This window comes from Amphiprion ocellaris, chromosome 17 (assembly GCF_022539595.1).
Source record: "Amphiprion ocellaris isolate individual 3 ecotype Okinawa chromosome 17, ASM2253959v1, whole genome shotgun sequence".
In the NCBI taxonomy this organism is placed as follows: domain Eukaryota; kingdom Metazoa; phylum Chordata; class Actinopteri; family Pomacentridae; genus Amphiprion; species Amphiprion ocellaris.
The window spans coordinates 11,218,766-11,235,260 of record NC_072782.1 but is presented as its reverse complement, the minus strand read 5'-3'; the positions used below and the strand labels follow the sequence as shown (position 1 = coordinate 11,235,260).

The following is a 16,495-nucleotide window of genomic DNA, read 5'->3' as shown; positions in this document are numbered from 1 at the left end:
CCACCAGTTTTGTTTGCCGACCAAAGCTCTGTGCATGAATGCAATTTCAAACCTTGAATGAAGACACAGGCAGACTTTTACAGTGAACGTGTCCTGTTGAAATGACGGCATGTTTGTTGACATGCCTAACAGACAAGATCCTGATGCAGCAGGATCAGCGGCGAGCGCTTTGTTTGCTCTCACACTGAACTCTCAAGTCAATGTGTCTAATTATGTTGGATAGAGAGGTTTGTGTTAGCTCGCTAGCTCTGTGCAAACACTGCCTGAACCCAGTTCAAACTCAGCACTGAGCAGTACCTTTTAATGCTCCCAGGTAAAGTAAGTTTTTCCCATACAGGATTTTCATTGCCATGCTATTGTGTATATTTTTCATGTTTGTTGGGGTCAGGAGTGTGATAGCAAAGGAAGCCAATAAAGACTGCTGACTAAAGGCAAACTCAACTGGGAATATGTGCTATAAAAACCTGTTTTTAAAAAACCTAACAGTAGAGCAGCAACAGACAGAAGCCAGAGGCAGAGTGTTTTAGGCCTTTGGCAGAAAAATTCAATACAACAACATACTAGTCTGACTTTTGAATGAAGACAGAAGCACGTGTGACACCAACTATCATTGAGAATTCTTGCTGTGTAAGTTCCAGTATGTCTGCTATACATAGATTATGTACATGTCTATTAGTATAATGTAGCTTTTATTCTCATACTGCCTGCATAATTGAAGGTTTCACTCACTGTAAGAGAAATAATAATATTATATTATAATATTACGGTATAAAAGAAAAAAAATGCAATGGTGCTTTATAATGTGTGCATGTGTTGCATGGGGTTACCTCCAACTGCAATCCAGTGATGTATTACACATGAACCTAATGTCTACCCACAATACTTTGCATATTTTCCTATATGATACCACTCTGGCAAAACAACATAAAGAAATGTAGTCAAATCATCTCATTTTTTCTAGTCTACTGAATGTAAATATATGGGTTAACTGAAGCGAAGATGTCAAGTTTTTATTTTCAGACCACCTTACAATTTAAAAACAATAAATATAGTAGAATATAACTTGTGGCATTTTGACTGAAATGACAAGTTGAATGCATGAAGAGCTAAGAGTTCTCTCAACTCATTTAATTAAGTTTCTAAAACACAAAACTAGTATGTGAGCAAACTTCCCAGGATGCATTGTGAGAGAGTTGAAACTCTCCAGAGAATCTTGTTTTTGTAGTTTGAGAAAATAGACATAATGTAAACTGGCTTTGTGTCTTTTATGTATGTTCAAGTAAGTTATGGTTGTTTCTTTTCATAATAATCAAAACAATTCTAAGCATGATAAAGGTTAGGATTGAATTAGACTCTAATTATCTCACACACATTATCTTTGTAGAACAGCTGAGGCTGTAAGTTCTGAACGTTAAATGAAGAGGAAACTCTTTCATCTTAGAAATTCTTGGAAGAAAACAAATCTGTCTGTAACCGCAATGTATGTAACTACTTGTTCCAACTTAATATCTTAAATTTGTTTTCTCATGTTCATTTAGCTGAACTGAGCTACTTCTACACGTTTATCATTCATAAAATTATGTTGAACTAATCAAACAACCAAAGTTAACTCACATTTTGACTGCAGCTGGGGAACATATGTCTCTAAGCTGAATGAACTTATAGTGAAAACTATAAAACGCAACCTTACTTAAATAATATGCAAACTCATTGCCTTAAAAAACTATAGAAAGTAGAATAGGATTTATGTGTTGCATAGTAGGTATTGTACAATTACACCTGAGTGTGACTAACTTAAAAACTACAGTGGTTACTTGATAGTCCACTAGCAATAATCAATGAATATAAACTGTTTAATAAATCTGTGAAAGTACAAGTTTGCTCTGTTGATGCAGAATTCTAAGTTTTGCCAAAAAATGAAAAAGCATTACTCCTGTACAAGCATCTCTGCATTAGCTACCTCTTCAATACAGAACTGATGTTAAGTTTCCTTTAACCTGGGTACATTTCAGAGTTTCTCCATCCCCTGCTGTGTCTCCAGACCTGTTAGATCCCCAGAAAAACTTTATGTTAAAACTGTTCCACTATCGAAGCTGCTGGGTGAGGGTAAGATCAAACTTTTGCAGTAGTGTCTTTACATATTGGTTTCACCTTCCTCTTTCATTTAAATGTTCCTACTCCACTGACTTCTGAAATAAAAATCTCAGCATGTACATGTTTTGTTTTCAATGGCTTTTGATTGCTCTTAGTGGTCTCATTTTAAATGCATGATATCTTGGAAATTGAGCTTCCAAGTTGCTATATTTTGGGTATTTTATTTAGTCTTATAAATTAATGTTGCCAGTCTTTATTCTGTCTTGCTTTTTGCACATATTTGTGCTACTGTCTGACTGATGACATGTGCAGCACTTTGATTAAATCAGGTTGGTTTTGCGCACAATTTAAATGAATTTATCAATTTAAGAGTGTAAGTCAGCTGTGGGAGACGGTCCACTGGAAAAATACAGTGTATAGAAAATGAATGGATGGATGATTGAACCTGATTACGCTGCAGTTTCTCTGTGCGAGTTTATGTTCCAGGCAGCTAATGCTACAGGTACAGGTAGAGCTAGTTGGGCTCCAGGTATGACTCCATGCCTCCATGTGAGTCCGCAGACGTAATGAAACAGAAGAGATCAGTATTCCCCCGTCAGTCGGTGCGTTTCATCCGGAAAGATGCGTTTCTTTACCCACATTTTCGCAGGACTGACAGCAGTAAGGATAGGTGCTGTTGCTATGAATACAAACAAACCTCTCTCTACCTCCCTCTCTCTCCCCACCGCATCCCCCCCTTGCTGGTGTTTTCGGCTTGTTGCTAGGCGACGAAGGGAAGGCGTTTCCCAGTGATTTAAGGATAGTCTCAGGCTGCTCTCAGTTCAGACTGCCGGTCCCTGCATGGCAACAGGCGGGAGGGATTCCCCTGCTCGTCGCCTCTCTGTCTTTTGCTCCTGAGTTACAAAGAATCGGTCGGTCCGGCTGCTCCTCCCGGTGCGCCAGTGAGCGGCGGCATGTCTTGGAACCAAAGTGCGCGGAGCAGAAACTTTAAACCCGGGGATATTTAACCAAAATAAGAGAAGAAAAAAAACCAAAGCAGTCTTAAGAAGAATATAGCGAGGACGACTCCTCATACACATTCTAACAGATGAGGTGTGGATCCTGAGAAACTTTTTTTCGCAACATTCTGACCGATTCGCATCTCTGCTCATGGACTGTACCAGGCTGCGCTCGGAGCTCTGCGCACGGATTTACGATATTTTCTGTTCAATTTCAGGCAGCCTCCAAATGACGTCGAGATGGCATTAGGTGGGACTCTACTTCCATCAATTTCCACGTTTGCCAGCGGCCCCACTGTCAAGAGTAAACCCACTGGAAGTGCCAATTTAGTGAGTAGCCTTTCTTCTCGTCGTGCGCAATAGCCAGGGGCATCAGGGAAACATTGTGCAGTTTATTTACAGTGTGTGTGTTTTCCAACGTGTCGCTCCCGTTGGTATTCCACTACAGTCAGGGCTTGACAGCACGCTCTGCTGGGGCGTGCACCGGTTTACACAGGCTACTTCAGCAGGTTTGGACGCAGGCAGAGCGCACATGGGATACTGCACTGCTCCACAGGAAGCATGCTGATGCCCAACCTGATTATTATCGTTATTATTTGTAATGTGTTCTTTAAAAGGCTGCATAATGATCACAAGATTCTCCTAATGGCTTGACAATTTCCTAGATCTCTCACTTCTCATGGCTAATAATACAAATCAGTATTCCAGGGAGTCTTTGGTAACGAAGGGCAGTTTCTACACCTGTGTCCTTAAATTCATTAACTTGAGTCCATTGCCCTCGTCTCTAAAAAACAAGCACTAATTTCAACACAGAACAGGACGAACCCAAGTGTGATTGTCTTGCCTATGTGTCCTATAAACAGGAACATGACACAAACAAGCAGATTACAACAGAACAGTTGTTAATGCCTCTGTAACTTTCCCCCTAGAGATGGAAGGAGGAGTTGTCCCTTCTTAAGAGATTCAGCGTGCCAGCCGGAAGCAGCTGCCCTGACCCAGACCATCCCACTGCCACCAGCACAACAAGCCCTAGCATGTCCAAGAAAGACTCCGAGCTAGATCTGGACTTAGACTATGACTTTATATTGTCCAACTCCATCCTGCAGCAACAGCAGCAACAGCAGCAGCAACAGCAGCAACAACAGGAGGACGCCATGGCGTGCAGCTCTGCTCAGGCCTTGTCTCCTTCCCCTGGTTCCTTCTCCTCGTCGTACCCTCTTCCCTCCCCTCAGGGCACTGCCAGTGAGCTGCTCTATACCATCCCAGACATCAGTGATGTTTCGCCCTCTGGAGGCTTTGTGGCAGAACTCATGAGGCCCGAGTTGGACCCGGCGTACCTCCACCCGACCAGCCTCCACGGCAAGTTTGTGGTCAAAACAACAATGGACATGGGAGAATATAGCCAGAGCATGAGCAAGGCCTGCGTCAGTGCCGTGTCAGACCCGACTCCTTCTCGTGCCTCGCCGTCCTTTGCTTGCCACAGGATAAAGCAGGAGAACCCCAGTAACTGCACCATCTCGCAGCCTATCGACCTTCACCTCACTGGGGTAAACTCCCAGGGACGAGGCAGCCAGCAGCAGCGCCCCGCTCACTTGGATCTACACAGGTTCCCTGGCGGAGGGCGATCCATGACGGGCGGCAGGTTATCCTCATCCTCCTCCCTCTCCCCAGACCATCCCCTGAGCCGGGAGCACCAGGTGTTGGGTCATCCACACTCTCAGATCCCTCTACCTCCACAGGGATACCACCATAGTTCTCCGCAGGGCTACAGCTCCTTCCCTCAGACATCGGCCATGCAGTACCAAGGTAAGAATACATTTCATTCTGTTCTTATTTAGAGATATTTTGTCTTTTTGTTGCCATCTTTAGCCACTAGTGAATGTAATAACTCAAACCAGGAAAGAATTTGTCCTTTAGTCAATTAAATGCACAGAGCACAGTTTGGATATCAGTCCTATATACCATAAATTCAGCAGTTCAAAAGGTTGACCTAACTACAGACACATGCAGACATTTTATGTCCGTTTCACTGTAAAAACTAACGGCTTTCACCTATAATGATGTTTCTATTAATCGTGTTACTATTTACACAATTTTTGCATTTGTAATATTTACAAAGAAAACTGAAGCTTTATAAACTTTTCTTCAACTTTTATATCACTTTACTGGTCTGATGCTCTTATTATGACAGTGGTCAGTCATTTCTGGGTTTTTTTTGTATATTTTCTACGTCTATATGGTTGTATGATCAGATACTGTGATGATGATAATATTTTGACTCCACAGAGTCCCTCATGATCTCCAGCAGCGACTGCTTGCCGGAGGAGCCAAAGCCTAAACGTGGTAGACGCTCCTGGCCGAGGAAGAGAGTCGCGACACACACTTGTGACTACGTCGGCTGTGGGAAAACTTACACAAAGAGCTCCCATCTTAAAGCACATCACCGCACACACACAGGTATGTACCTGCATGTTAAATGTACTTTTTGCGTGATTTCTTTCTCGTGCCCTTTAAATCTGGTTTCGCTTGTATATTCTCATGGTTGTTTTGTCAGTTAGAACTACTTATTAAATGTCCAAAAGAACCACATCTGTCGCACATTATGGGCAAACACACTGAATTATTGAGTCATGAATGGGGGTTAGATGTGTGGGGGATGGGGCAGAGGAGTTGTTGAGCAGGTGCGGTGAAACAGGTTGATACTGATCCCTGCTCAAATACAAACCCAGAGCTGATTGGTTTGGCCTTTACGCACTAGCTGCAGGACAGGATGGACCTCTTTCCTCCTGGAGGTGGGAAGGCCTGGGCCATTTTAACCTCAGGGCCAGCACTAACTGCTCTGTATTGTATTTTCATCAAAGGGGAGAAGCCTTACCACTGCGACTGGGAGGGCTGTGGCTGGAAGTTTGCACGTTCAGATGAGCTCACTCGCCACTACAGGAAACACACAGGCCACCGGCCGTTTCAGTGTCAGAAATGTGACCGGGCCTTTTCAAGGTCAGACCACCTCGCTCTGCATATGAAGAGACACTTATGAGACTCGGCTGGAGGACCAGACAAGATGGCGATGGATGAAGGCTCCAGGACAAAAAGTATATGTTAATCAAAACCCTGAACAAACTTATGACCTACACTTTTTAAAAACCATAATTTGCCTTCAAGCCGGTGTCAAGCAACAAGACAAGCTGTGGTGTTCATGGCAAAAAGAGCATTACTCCTTTAAGAGCCTAGAATGTCTCTCAAGGCTGATCCTGTGTTCGCACATTGTGCAGGTGACTCGACAAGACCTCTCAGCCAGGGTTGTAAACTTTTATGAAAGGGACCAAACTGGAATTTGTCTTATTTAACCGACAAAACTTGGAGGACCAGGTGTCAACAGCTTTTAACTGGAAATGTATTTCTGTCAGGGAAACCAGGAGCAACAGACAAACATCTCCAGAGGCCTTCTACCAGCAACTTGTCATCATAGGCTCTGTTAACTACACACTGTTCAAAATACTGTATTAATAAATACATCTATATTTATATAAACATTTCACCTGCAATGCCATTGATTTCAGGTACAATGTTAATTTATACAGAATGGTGCTCAGTAACTCTGAAGAAGGTTTTTTTTTTCTTAAATAAAAGGTACCAAAGATTAAGGAAAATAGACAAGAAGGTGAAATGAAAAGTGCCATATGGTTGTTTGTGTGTTTCTTGGAAACCTCTCTTCCACAATCTGACTTAAATCAGGTGAACACTTCACTTTTTAAATGGTGATGGCAATCCTCAATGCACTGCAGCTGCAAAGTGCAATAATTTATATGAGACATTCGTATTTTTGTATTGAATGAGTAACTCTGAACAAAGATTTTTGTTTATAGCCAAAATATGTAATATAATCTTGAATTTTGTACATTTGTAAATAAAAATGCTTTGTTATCATTTTGTATTTTACATTATAATAAAATAAAAAAATGTATTTGAAGTAAGAAGACCATGATGACCTTTACGCTCCGTCACCATAGCTACAATATTGTCATTGAAAACAAAACAAAGCAAAAAAAGAAGAAGAAAGAAAGCATGTTGACATGATAAACAACATTAGTGCTCTAAAAAGTGTTATGCATGTCAAGTAAGGTTTCGCTGAACATCATTAGTCAGAGTAATTGAAGATTTCCCTGCTAGTGTAATGGAGAAGCACATTTAGATGGCAACAATAGCTCACAGTCAGCTCAACCACAATATCTTCCCCGATAATAGCGAGATGACCGCAGGCAAGCTAACACAATGTTGCTGTTAAAGAGATTTTCAAAAGAAAATTCACTCCTACAATGTCCCATTTCCATGGGGTTCCCTTTCCACCTGTCAGGGGGAAGAATGGGCAGGACAACCAAATTGCTGGCTGACATTCAAGGGTGACACCAAATCTGACTTCCACTCTGTGCTGGAGCTCTCAGCTACACAATGTGAATGAAAACCCACAAAGATGCTGCAGTGAGATACTGTTTTAATGGCTTTCTGCTATAGAATTATTATCATCATCAGTTTTGCATCTATTTTATACATAAACTTCAATTTTTCACAAATATGTAACATGACAATGTTATAATAGTAGACTCAAATACTTGACTGAGACTTCGAAGCACATAACAAATGTATGTTTTTAAATGTATGTGAAGATATCTTTTACACAGTGACTATAGCGAGGTTGCTCCCAAACGTATAAACTACAGTTTTATTAACAAATAGTCACTAAATTCTTTAAGAAATATATGAGTGAACTTCTTCACATAAATAATACAACTTTAAAATTTGGATTTAAAATTGGAGTTTGTGGTGGTTCTGCTTTTTATTTTCAGCAGTAATTTACCGCCTTGCAAACCACATTATTAAATTCATCAAAATAAAGTAGCACAAAAATAATGGTTTACAGCAAAATAAAAATAAGTTCAAGTGACTCGAGACAATTTTTGAAAGATGCTGAAAGTCCTCACGTGGTTTAAGTGTAACAAAATAATCCAGCTTTCTTTGGAAGTCTAATACTACTGCTATTACTGTCTTTAAAATCTTTAACAGTTTTTAAGTATTGACACATTTGTGGTGTAAGTCCCTTACCTTCAGGCTGGCAAACAGCACTTGGTGCTGACGGTGCTGACAGTTAGAAAGATGCTGTGGTCTGTGTTGCCCCCTATAGGTTCATTCAGTTAAAGCACACTGAGCTCTTCAGTCATCCTTCACCCCTAAAAGCAGCACAGCACAATAATAAATACACCGTTGGTATTAGTAAATTACATGTACAGTCATTTTATTACATTGTTAGCTGATCCAGGTCACTGTTAGATTGTTTATTGCTTCAGAAGTTATTTATCCTTTTTCACTTGCCGTATCATTCAGCAGTTTTAATTTCATTTTGGTCTAGTGGATTTAATTGCTGCATTTTCTCTGTGAAAAGGCAAATAATTTTGCCTGCAATTTACACAACAAATTTGGCAAAGGCTCAGCTGATCATCTAACAAAGTGAGTGGATGCATAATTTACACACAAAGAAAATGTTGAGTCAAAGTGTGTAGTATAAATCTGTCAGTTACATGCACGTGGCTTTCTTTTTTCTGTAAAAATGACTGCAACTAAGCCTTACCTTACTTGCAAACTTTATCTATCATAAAATGTTCTCATACATGCATCACAGTTCAGACTTACACAGCTCCTGCCAACAGTCTGTCTTATTTACAAGCAGATGTGGAATGTTTATGTGAAAAAGGTCACATTCATGTTGCTTTAACTTTTTAAATTCCCATTTTTTGTCAACCTAAATTTTAAAAGAAGTGTTCATGAATATGATCATTACCTTTCACATCTACCCTGAACTTGCCTCACTTACAATGAAAACCGCAATACAGCTGCTAATGTTACAGAAAAGAAAAACACTGATCCTCCCTCAAGTACAAAATAAAATCAACAGCACACACATGATTTCTGATGCAAAATTATTGTACTTTTATTGTTCTTCTGTTTTAAACTGATCACAAACAACAGCCTGTCCTTGTACATCAGCCAACAGCTGATAAATGATCCAGTGTCATGAAGAGAATCGAATGTGGAAGTGGGGAGTAAAATAGTTTTTTGGATATGAAAAGGCTTGTTGTACACATATATTGAACATCAGCAATCAAAAAGTAGAGAAAGAAGTAAGAAAAAAAATCAAAACGAGGATGGCTCTTTTAATCATCGTCAACATTCTGTTGTAAAAGGAAGTTGGCGGCCAAGTTCTCATTCTTCTCACAAGCAAAGTAGGCTTGTATAACAAGTCCCTCTGGAAATCCTAAAGCTTTTAGCTGGAATTGGAGAGAGACACAATAGAGTTGTGAATTAGACAAATACTTTAATGAGGAAGTGACATTTTCTTCTTTGGGGGTAACACTGTCAATATTACTGTGTGGAAGGTAAAATTAAACTGAGGTTTTGGCAAGGTCATCAGAGACAAGGATTTATAGAATATTCCAGTAGTTCTGGTAAAGCAGCATTGAACTTCTGAATGATGAAAAGAATTAGTGACAGTGTTGTGCTCGTCCTCACCCTCTCAATGGCCTCTTTCTCCTGTGGTGTGACTTGGATATAGCTCATGTGACTTCCACCAGGTGTGTCACCTCCCAGCCCTCCAGCTCCCCCTGCTCCTCCTGCCCCTCCTCCACCACCTACTGGCACCGCATCTGGATTCGGTTCATTCAGCATCTGGATGAACTGCTCTTGGTGGCTGCTGATCTCCTGCAGTGGTAAGTGAACAGTGTAGGCACAGATACTGTTCAATATTTCTTAGCATCGACAACTCTGAAGTACAGAAATAAACATGAGCTATACATTCAGTTTTTTTAAGTAAAACAAATATTTAAATTTTTAAAAAATGACACATTGAAGGGATAACACAGAGATGCCTGTAAATCCTGACTTTCATGACACATTCACAAAGACAGAAATTAAGTAGCTGGTAGTATCTGGCTCGAGTGAATCTATATGTGCAGAACACATTTTTACCTTGTGGTAAAACTTGTTACAAGAGTCACAGTTGAATGTAGAAGCCTGCAAGGATCAATGCAGATCTTGTTCAAATGTTTACTTCTCAGGACCAAAATTTGTGAACCCTAATGCCTTCTTCAGGATTACTTTTTCAAACTTTAGAAAGCTCCTTCCAGAGCCATACCAAACATCACACAACTGTTTCCATGTAGTAATAAACCTTGTGATGAGCACACTTTTGGTGCTTTTCCATTAGTACCAACTCGACTGTGTTCGGTTTGTGAGGTTTTCCATTAGGACATTGTACCTGGTACCAGGTACTATTTTAGTACCTACTCGGCCGGGGTTCCAAGCAAGCTGAGTCGAGCCGATAATGTGACGTCTAGAGTGCAGGCCACTGATTGGACAGGGAGTGACGACACTACACAGCATACATATTTTAATGCCTAATAGCGATAAATTGCTGCCATTACAGCATTGTACACGGGACTGATATACGATAACTGTAGCAAACTAGCATTAGCTTACCCTCATACATCGTCTAGTTCGTGTCCTCGTCTTCAGGCTTGATACTGCTGTATTGCTTCCCAAACTCTCCTGTTCTCCTGAGTGTTTTGACTCGCCACCGTCAGCCTTCTCTGACTCTCTTCTTTTATTTTGAATGTGACAAAAAGCCATAGACCGAGCAGAAGGTACACTATCGCCTCGTTGGTCAGGCCGCCGTGCTATGACGACTCCACCCATGATGAGGTGGTACTCAATTGTAATGGAAAACGACCTAAACCAAAGTCGAGTCTAGCCGAGCCGAGCCGAGCCGAGTAGGTGCTAGTGGATAAGCGCCTTTAACTCATGTAAAATTTGTGAAATGTCCCTTTATGTGATCTGTGACTCCAATGTTGAAACCACAACTGCATTTAGTAAAATGCATCACACATCAAGGGCCTCAAACATGTTTGCACTTTGTATAATATTCTTGTTATTTAAAACACATTGAAGTTTATCATTTCTTCACCTGCAACAGTGCGGGGTTTTCCCTGCCAATCTCCTGCAACAAGGCAGGAAGGAGGGCGGCATTCTGCTGGATCAGCTGTCGCATTACGTGAAACTGGGGCTGATTTCTTAGGAAGCTCAAAGGATTGCCTGAAAGTGTAAATCAGACAGTGTAAGCAGCAATAAGCATGGGGACAAGTACAGGAAGGGCAAAAACGGAGACAAATTGGCACATTGAGGCTGCTGTTAAATGGAGGACAGGATGGGCAATTTACCTCCCCCAGCAGTTGGTGAGGAGCCAGCGTTGGCAGGAACACTGATACCGCCTGTAGATGCAGCTGGAGATCCACTCACTGGAGGCGTCACCGCATCAGGGCCAGTCGCAGGGCCCTGATCTCTGCCTGGGATGCCCTGTAGGAAAATCCATGATATACACCAATTAAAATGTGACACATACTGAACAAGCTCATGTACCACACTGAGATAAACAGATAGCTAGCTAGATACTTTAGTCATCCTTTTGGGAAAATTCAAGGTATCCAGTAGCTCACACGTTACAATCAAGATAGAAAAGGAAACGATGTACAAAAGAATGTGCAATTAACATGAAAACCATGCTGGTCGAAGGAATAGAAATAGGGTGCCAAAAAAAGCTGTTTTTTTTTTTTTTTTTTTTAAAGGTGCAAAAATAGTTACTTAGACATTGAGATACAGAACTAGTTGTGGTTCACTTCCACCTTGAGGTAGTAGAGAGATACAGATTGTGATTTGATTGTAGGGCATAACTGGAAGCTATTATGCCCTGTGATTAAATGACATTTTGTATCTCCCTGCTAATCATGTTTAAACTACAATGGGGGAAATAAAATAAGAGTTACTCTGCTCCCTCTGCTTGGAATGCTCTCCGATTTGAACTGAAATTGTCAGAATTTGTTTCACTGAAAGCCTGCCGCTCTATCTTAAGAAATCGATTGTACTTTATGGCTCAAATTTCTTGTATTTAATATTTTAATGTTTGTTGTGATTGTTATCGGTCTGTTTTTATTTACTAAGACATTTGCTGCTGCCTCTCTTGGCCAAGTCACCCTTGTGAAAGAGATCTTGATCTCAATGGGTCTTTTACGGTTAAATAAATAAAAAAGTAGGTATCTTCACGGCATGTGAACATTTTAGGGTTATTCGGGGAGTAACTTGGGAGCTGTTGTGAAAGTAGTGTAACCTGGATCTGGCCTGTGAGTAAATTGTATACTGGAATTTGTATAACCACGCTATGAATGTCAACACCCAATCACAGAATGCACTGGAGTAAATATTCCTAAATAACACATGCGAAAAGCAGCTTCATGTACGTGTTCACGACCTGAGCGGGGACACGGAGCTCTAGGATTGCCAAAAGCAACAAACATGTATGACCTATTATGTGTGTACCAATGCAATAACTTGCTCAAAGAAACATTTTCTACAATTACAGACATAATTGTACTTACTGTGAGCAGGTATTCCACAGCTCTGTCTGGGTTGTTAAAGCTCGCTCTCAGTGCTGCCACCACCTGCTCTCTCTCATAGCCCATGAGCATCATCTCATTCACCATGGCGTCATATGAAGGGCCTGTCACTAAAGAGAGAGGCACAACATGCACACACAAACACCAAAACAGCAAGTGAATTTCAGTGGTGCAACAAAAGCTTTGTTTTGTCACTTCAGTTCTATATTTGTCATGTCTGCATTAATTGAAGAAATTAGGAATTTAAGCCCAACCACATTTAAAGCTTTAATGACCCAATATCTGCCAGTAAGTGTTATGTTCTGTTATGTATTAGACATAAAACGTGCAGCAGTAATTTAGTTGAAAACATGCGTGTCACACTGTCAAGTCCACCAGAGAGATGTTAACATATGTTTCAATTTGAGGAAAATGAATCATCTCTAAATAAATTAACATGGAGATTAATATATTGTCATCTGGAAGACGATGTTCTGCTCTCATGTTTTAAGATTACATCCATATACTCAGAATAAACAACTGGCATGCCATGCTATAACAGTGCAATCATAAAACAGGGTATTAGCTGAGCTCAATGTTAATGCATAGCAGCTTTAGAAGTTTGAATACTTAAGGATAAACTCCTGTATCGCATAAACATAAACAATCTGCCTCAAATGCTGATAATTCACACTGACGGCTTCATGGGTTAAAATTTCCTCCGAGCAAAACAATATTTGCAAAGTTTACAGCATGTGGCCTTTGGGAACTGGGATTAAGTATTAAGTTTGGGCTGATCTGCAATATCTGGCTGCTTATTGAGTATATAGAGATCCAGCAGAAATAAGGTGGGCCAAAATTAATCAACTACCTCTATTCACACACGAGCACACAGACTCATGTTAACAAAACAGAGATTAAAGGCAACATACAAGTCAAATATTTGCAAAAGTCTAGCAAAAGATGCAACATTTGTGACAGGTTGACAGATCAAACTCATAAATTACTTTTCACTCACATCCAACAACAAAAAAAGTCATATACAACCTTTGTAAAAGCAGCCTTACCTAGAGTTGAAACTGCTTCATTGATTAAATTTGTGTTTGTTGAAGTCTCAGAGCTACTGTAAGAGAAACAGACCTTGGGTGAGGCATGGGCTACACATCATTTCTCACAGCAAGACACACTGACAGCAGATGAATACTTAAAGACAAACATGGGCCCATCTTTACCCGACAGGAGTGGAAGATGGTTTGGCTGTCGAAGACTGTCTCTCTTCTGGTTTGCTGTCTGTGGAGGCAGGCTCTGCTGGTTTGTCCGAACTGGACGCTGAGGGAGGAGGTGCTGCGGGAGCTGTAGTGCTGGGAGCTGAAGCAGTTGGTGAAGACTGTGGGGCGGCAGAGGATGCTTTAGGCTGCAAAACAAATTTTAAAATATTTAAGCTTGTTACTTCTCCAATAGCACTTTATAGTCATGAAGAAAATAGCACCTTCATTAGCTACAGACACCCCTACCCCTAGTGTCATTCTTTATTCCATTACCTTGGTCACTGATAACTCTCTTACTATTTGTTATCTGCCAGTTCTTTGATTATATCACCTTTTCTTATTGGTAACTACCTGAGAGATGCCTCGTTCTCTTACCCTTTGTTGTTTACCAGATCCTTTGATCCTATCACCATTTGTCATTGATTAGCAACTATACGCAAACTGACTTCTATTCTTTTCTGTATTTACATAGTGTCCCTTCCCAACTGTCTGACAAGCTGTGTAAAATGTTTTACTCTGTAAATGGTTTGGGTCGGCTTACCTTCAAATGGTAAATCCACCGTATACCAGAATACTAATAAACACCCTACTACAGCAAACTTTGCTTGAGGACTTTGGGTGAATTTTCTCAACAGTAGTTACAATGACTCACTTCCATATATGTTGTAATTGAAATGTTAATTTTGGGCTGTATTTTACTTTGGGCTGCCTTTGCCTTAAAGGGATAGTTCGGGATTTTTGACATGAATCTCTATGGCATCCCTATCATTAGTAACGTACACTCTCACTGGCTTACCCCCGACAGTGTCCCGTGAGCCGAGTTCTGGTCCGGTTCTGGTCGCGGCGAAAGTAGTCCGGCAGGTTTCCAATGAAATCACTCTTTTAAATAAAACGTATTTCTTCTAAAAACAGCATGTGTTCAAAAGAGTGATTTTATTTAAGTGACCCTGGAAACCTGCCGGACTACTTTCGCCGCGACCAGAACCGGACCAGAACTCGGCTCACGGGACACTGTCGGGGGTAAGACAGTGAGAGTGTACGTTACTAATGATAGGGATGCCATAGAGATTCATGTCAAAAATCCCGAACTATCCCTTTAACAGTTACTTGACTAAAAAAGGTCTACTAATAAAGGCCATTATAGGCTTCAAGCAACTAAACAGGCATGATATAGCCAGTTATAGTTTTTGATATAAATCTGAGGCTTTTGATAGTTTGCATCTACAGACACCACATCTCATTCACGAATATTCATTTTTTCCAATGCAATACTAAGTTCACATTAAATTCTGCGAGGAAATTTAAATATCTGGCTCCAGAGAAACTCACAACAAAAATAAAGCTCCCATTCGATTTTAAAGCATGACAGGTCATGTTATGCTAACACAAGGGTACATTATGTTAGACACTGCATTGTGGCACAACAGTTTAAAAAGCATGTAAAGAACACATTTTTGTATATTTTGAATGAATCTATGCTCAGAACAAGTAATCTGCAGTGTTCTGGAATACACAGTAATAAACAAGAGCCAGATATTGAGGACACTGACCCACTCCATGTCAGCAGTGATCACATTGTGAACTACTTGTTCCTGTGCACCAGAAGAGGCTGTTCAACAGCCCTAACAGACAGACATAAGTGGATGGATGTGGAAAGAGAAGAGTACAAAATCTAATCATAGTTCAATATTAGCATGTACCCACAACATTCAAGGACATGGTGTTCTGCAAAGAGGGAAAAAAAAATCACAAGATCTGTTTGACAAAGAAAACCTACAATTTACTAAAACAATTTGTAATTCTCAAACCTTTGTCACCATGACGACCACAAAGTTCTTCTCGTCGATTTTGTATTCTTTGAGGGCTGTGTCATCGCTGAGGATTTTACCTGTGAAGAAACAGAAACACAAGTCACAACTTCCTGGCTTTACCCACAATGACTTCAAAAACACGGGTTTGTGTAACAATAGATAGTATCATATTGCATCACTGAAGAGAATGCTTTCAGCTGTTAAATTGCTCGCTTTTGTCAACACATCTGGGTCTTCTTGTTACATTGTACAGCATTGCTTTTGTTTTGTGCTATATGTGTGTCTGAGAAAATTGCAGTAGGTCAAGCACAACCCTAATGCTTATACTGCTATATAATATGGTCACGCACGCTGCATCTACAGTGCATTCAGCCTCCCTTGGAGTACATCATGTCTGCTTGTTATCAAACACCAAGTAATGTGGGTGCAACTGGGAATTTTTGACACTGGCAAAAATACTGATTACTACCCAACCTTTCCACGTTTCCACAATCTTTATCTCAACACACTTTTAGAAAAGTGCATAATTGCAAAACGTGTTTAAAGAAATGACAGCTGGCCTATTACAAAACGCTTGTGCTTCAATCTTTGCAGTTACTTGGCTAATGTTTCATTTTTCTATCAGACAGACACATTCTTAGTCAGGTTTCATGCTATATGTGACAAGAAGTTAAAACTTTTTGAGAGAATCAGTCTTTTCTGTAGCTTCAAAGTGTTTAAGGTCCGCTATACCCGCCAAACTGAAAAAGACAATGCAGCCCTTCAGCAGGTCCGTGTTAGTATATTTGTAAAATGTCACTACATGTCTAAAATTATTTTGAAAACTACAGTTATTTAGGTCTCGCTGAGAA

At 40.4% G+C, this 16,495-nt stretch overlaps 2 protein-coding genes across 6 annotated transcripts in view; one reads left to right on the top strand and one right to left on the bottom strand.

Moving 5' to 3' along the window:
• The window catches only part of rad23b (RAD23 homolog B, nucleotide excision repair protein), an 88,723-nt gene that overhangs the window by 70,132 nt on the left and 2,096 nt on the right, over positions 1-16,495 (bottom strand). For 4 of the 5 annotated variants that reach the window (XM_055019380.1, XM_055019379.1, XM_055019381.1 and 1 more), the window contains exons 3-10: positions 15,642-15,721; positions 13,798-13,979; positions 13,633-13,688; positions 12,569-12,696; positions 11,357-11,492; positions 11,104-11,231; positions 9,654-9,842; positions 8,193-9,412 (exon numbers count right to left, since the gene is read on the bottom strand). In XM_055019380.1, coding sequence (XP_054875355.1) covers positions 9,299-9,412; positions 9,654-9,842; positions 11,104-11,231; positions 11,357-11,492; positions 12,569-12,696; positions 13,633-13,688; positions 13,798-13,979; positions 15,642-15,721 — 1,013 coding nt within the window. In that variant the 3' untranslated portion in view covers positions 8,193-9,298. The remainder of the gene's footprint in view (positions 1-8,192; positions 9,413-9,653; positions 9,843-11,103; positions 11,232-11,356; positions 11,493-12,568; positions 12,697-13,632; positions 13,689-13,797; positions 13,980-15,641; positions 15,722-16,495) is intronic. The other variant, XM_055019383.1, reaches the window with a different exon arrangement.
• klf4 (Kruppel-like factor 4) lies at positions 2,915-7,069 on the top strand. Its single transcript, XM_023281152.3, has 5 exons — positions 2,915-3,186; positions 3,311-3,422; positions 4,022-4,898; positions 5,379-5,549; positions 5,954-7,069. The coding sequence occupies exons 1-5, from the start codon at positions 3,182-3,184 to the stop codon at positions 6,127-6,129; spliced, it is 1,341 nt and encodes a 446-aa protein (XP_023136920.1). The 5' UTR covers positions 2,915-3,181; the 3' UTR covers positions 6,130-7,069.

What these genes read in the sequence shown, in the direction of transcription:
- klf4 (XM_023281152.3), top strand. An exon ending in CCACTGGAAGTGCCAATTTA is followed by an intron (nt 3,423 to 4,021) that starts GTGAGTAGCCTT and finishes CTTTCCCCCTAG; the next exon opens with AGATGGAAGGAGGAGTTGTC. An exon ending in ATCGGCCATGCAGTACCAAG is followed by an intron (nt 4,899 to 5,378) that starts GTAAGAATACAT and finishes TTGACTCCACAG; the next exon opens with AGTCCCTCATGATCTCCAGC.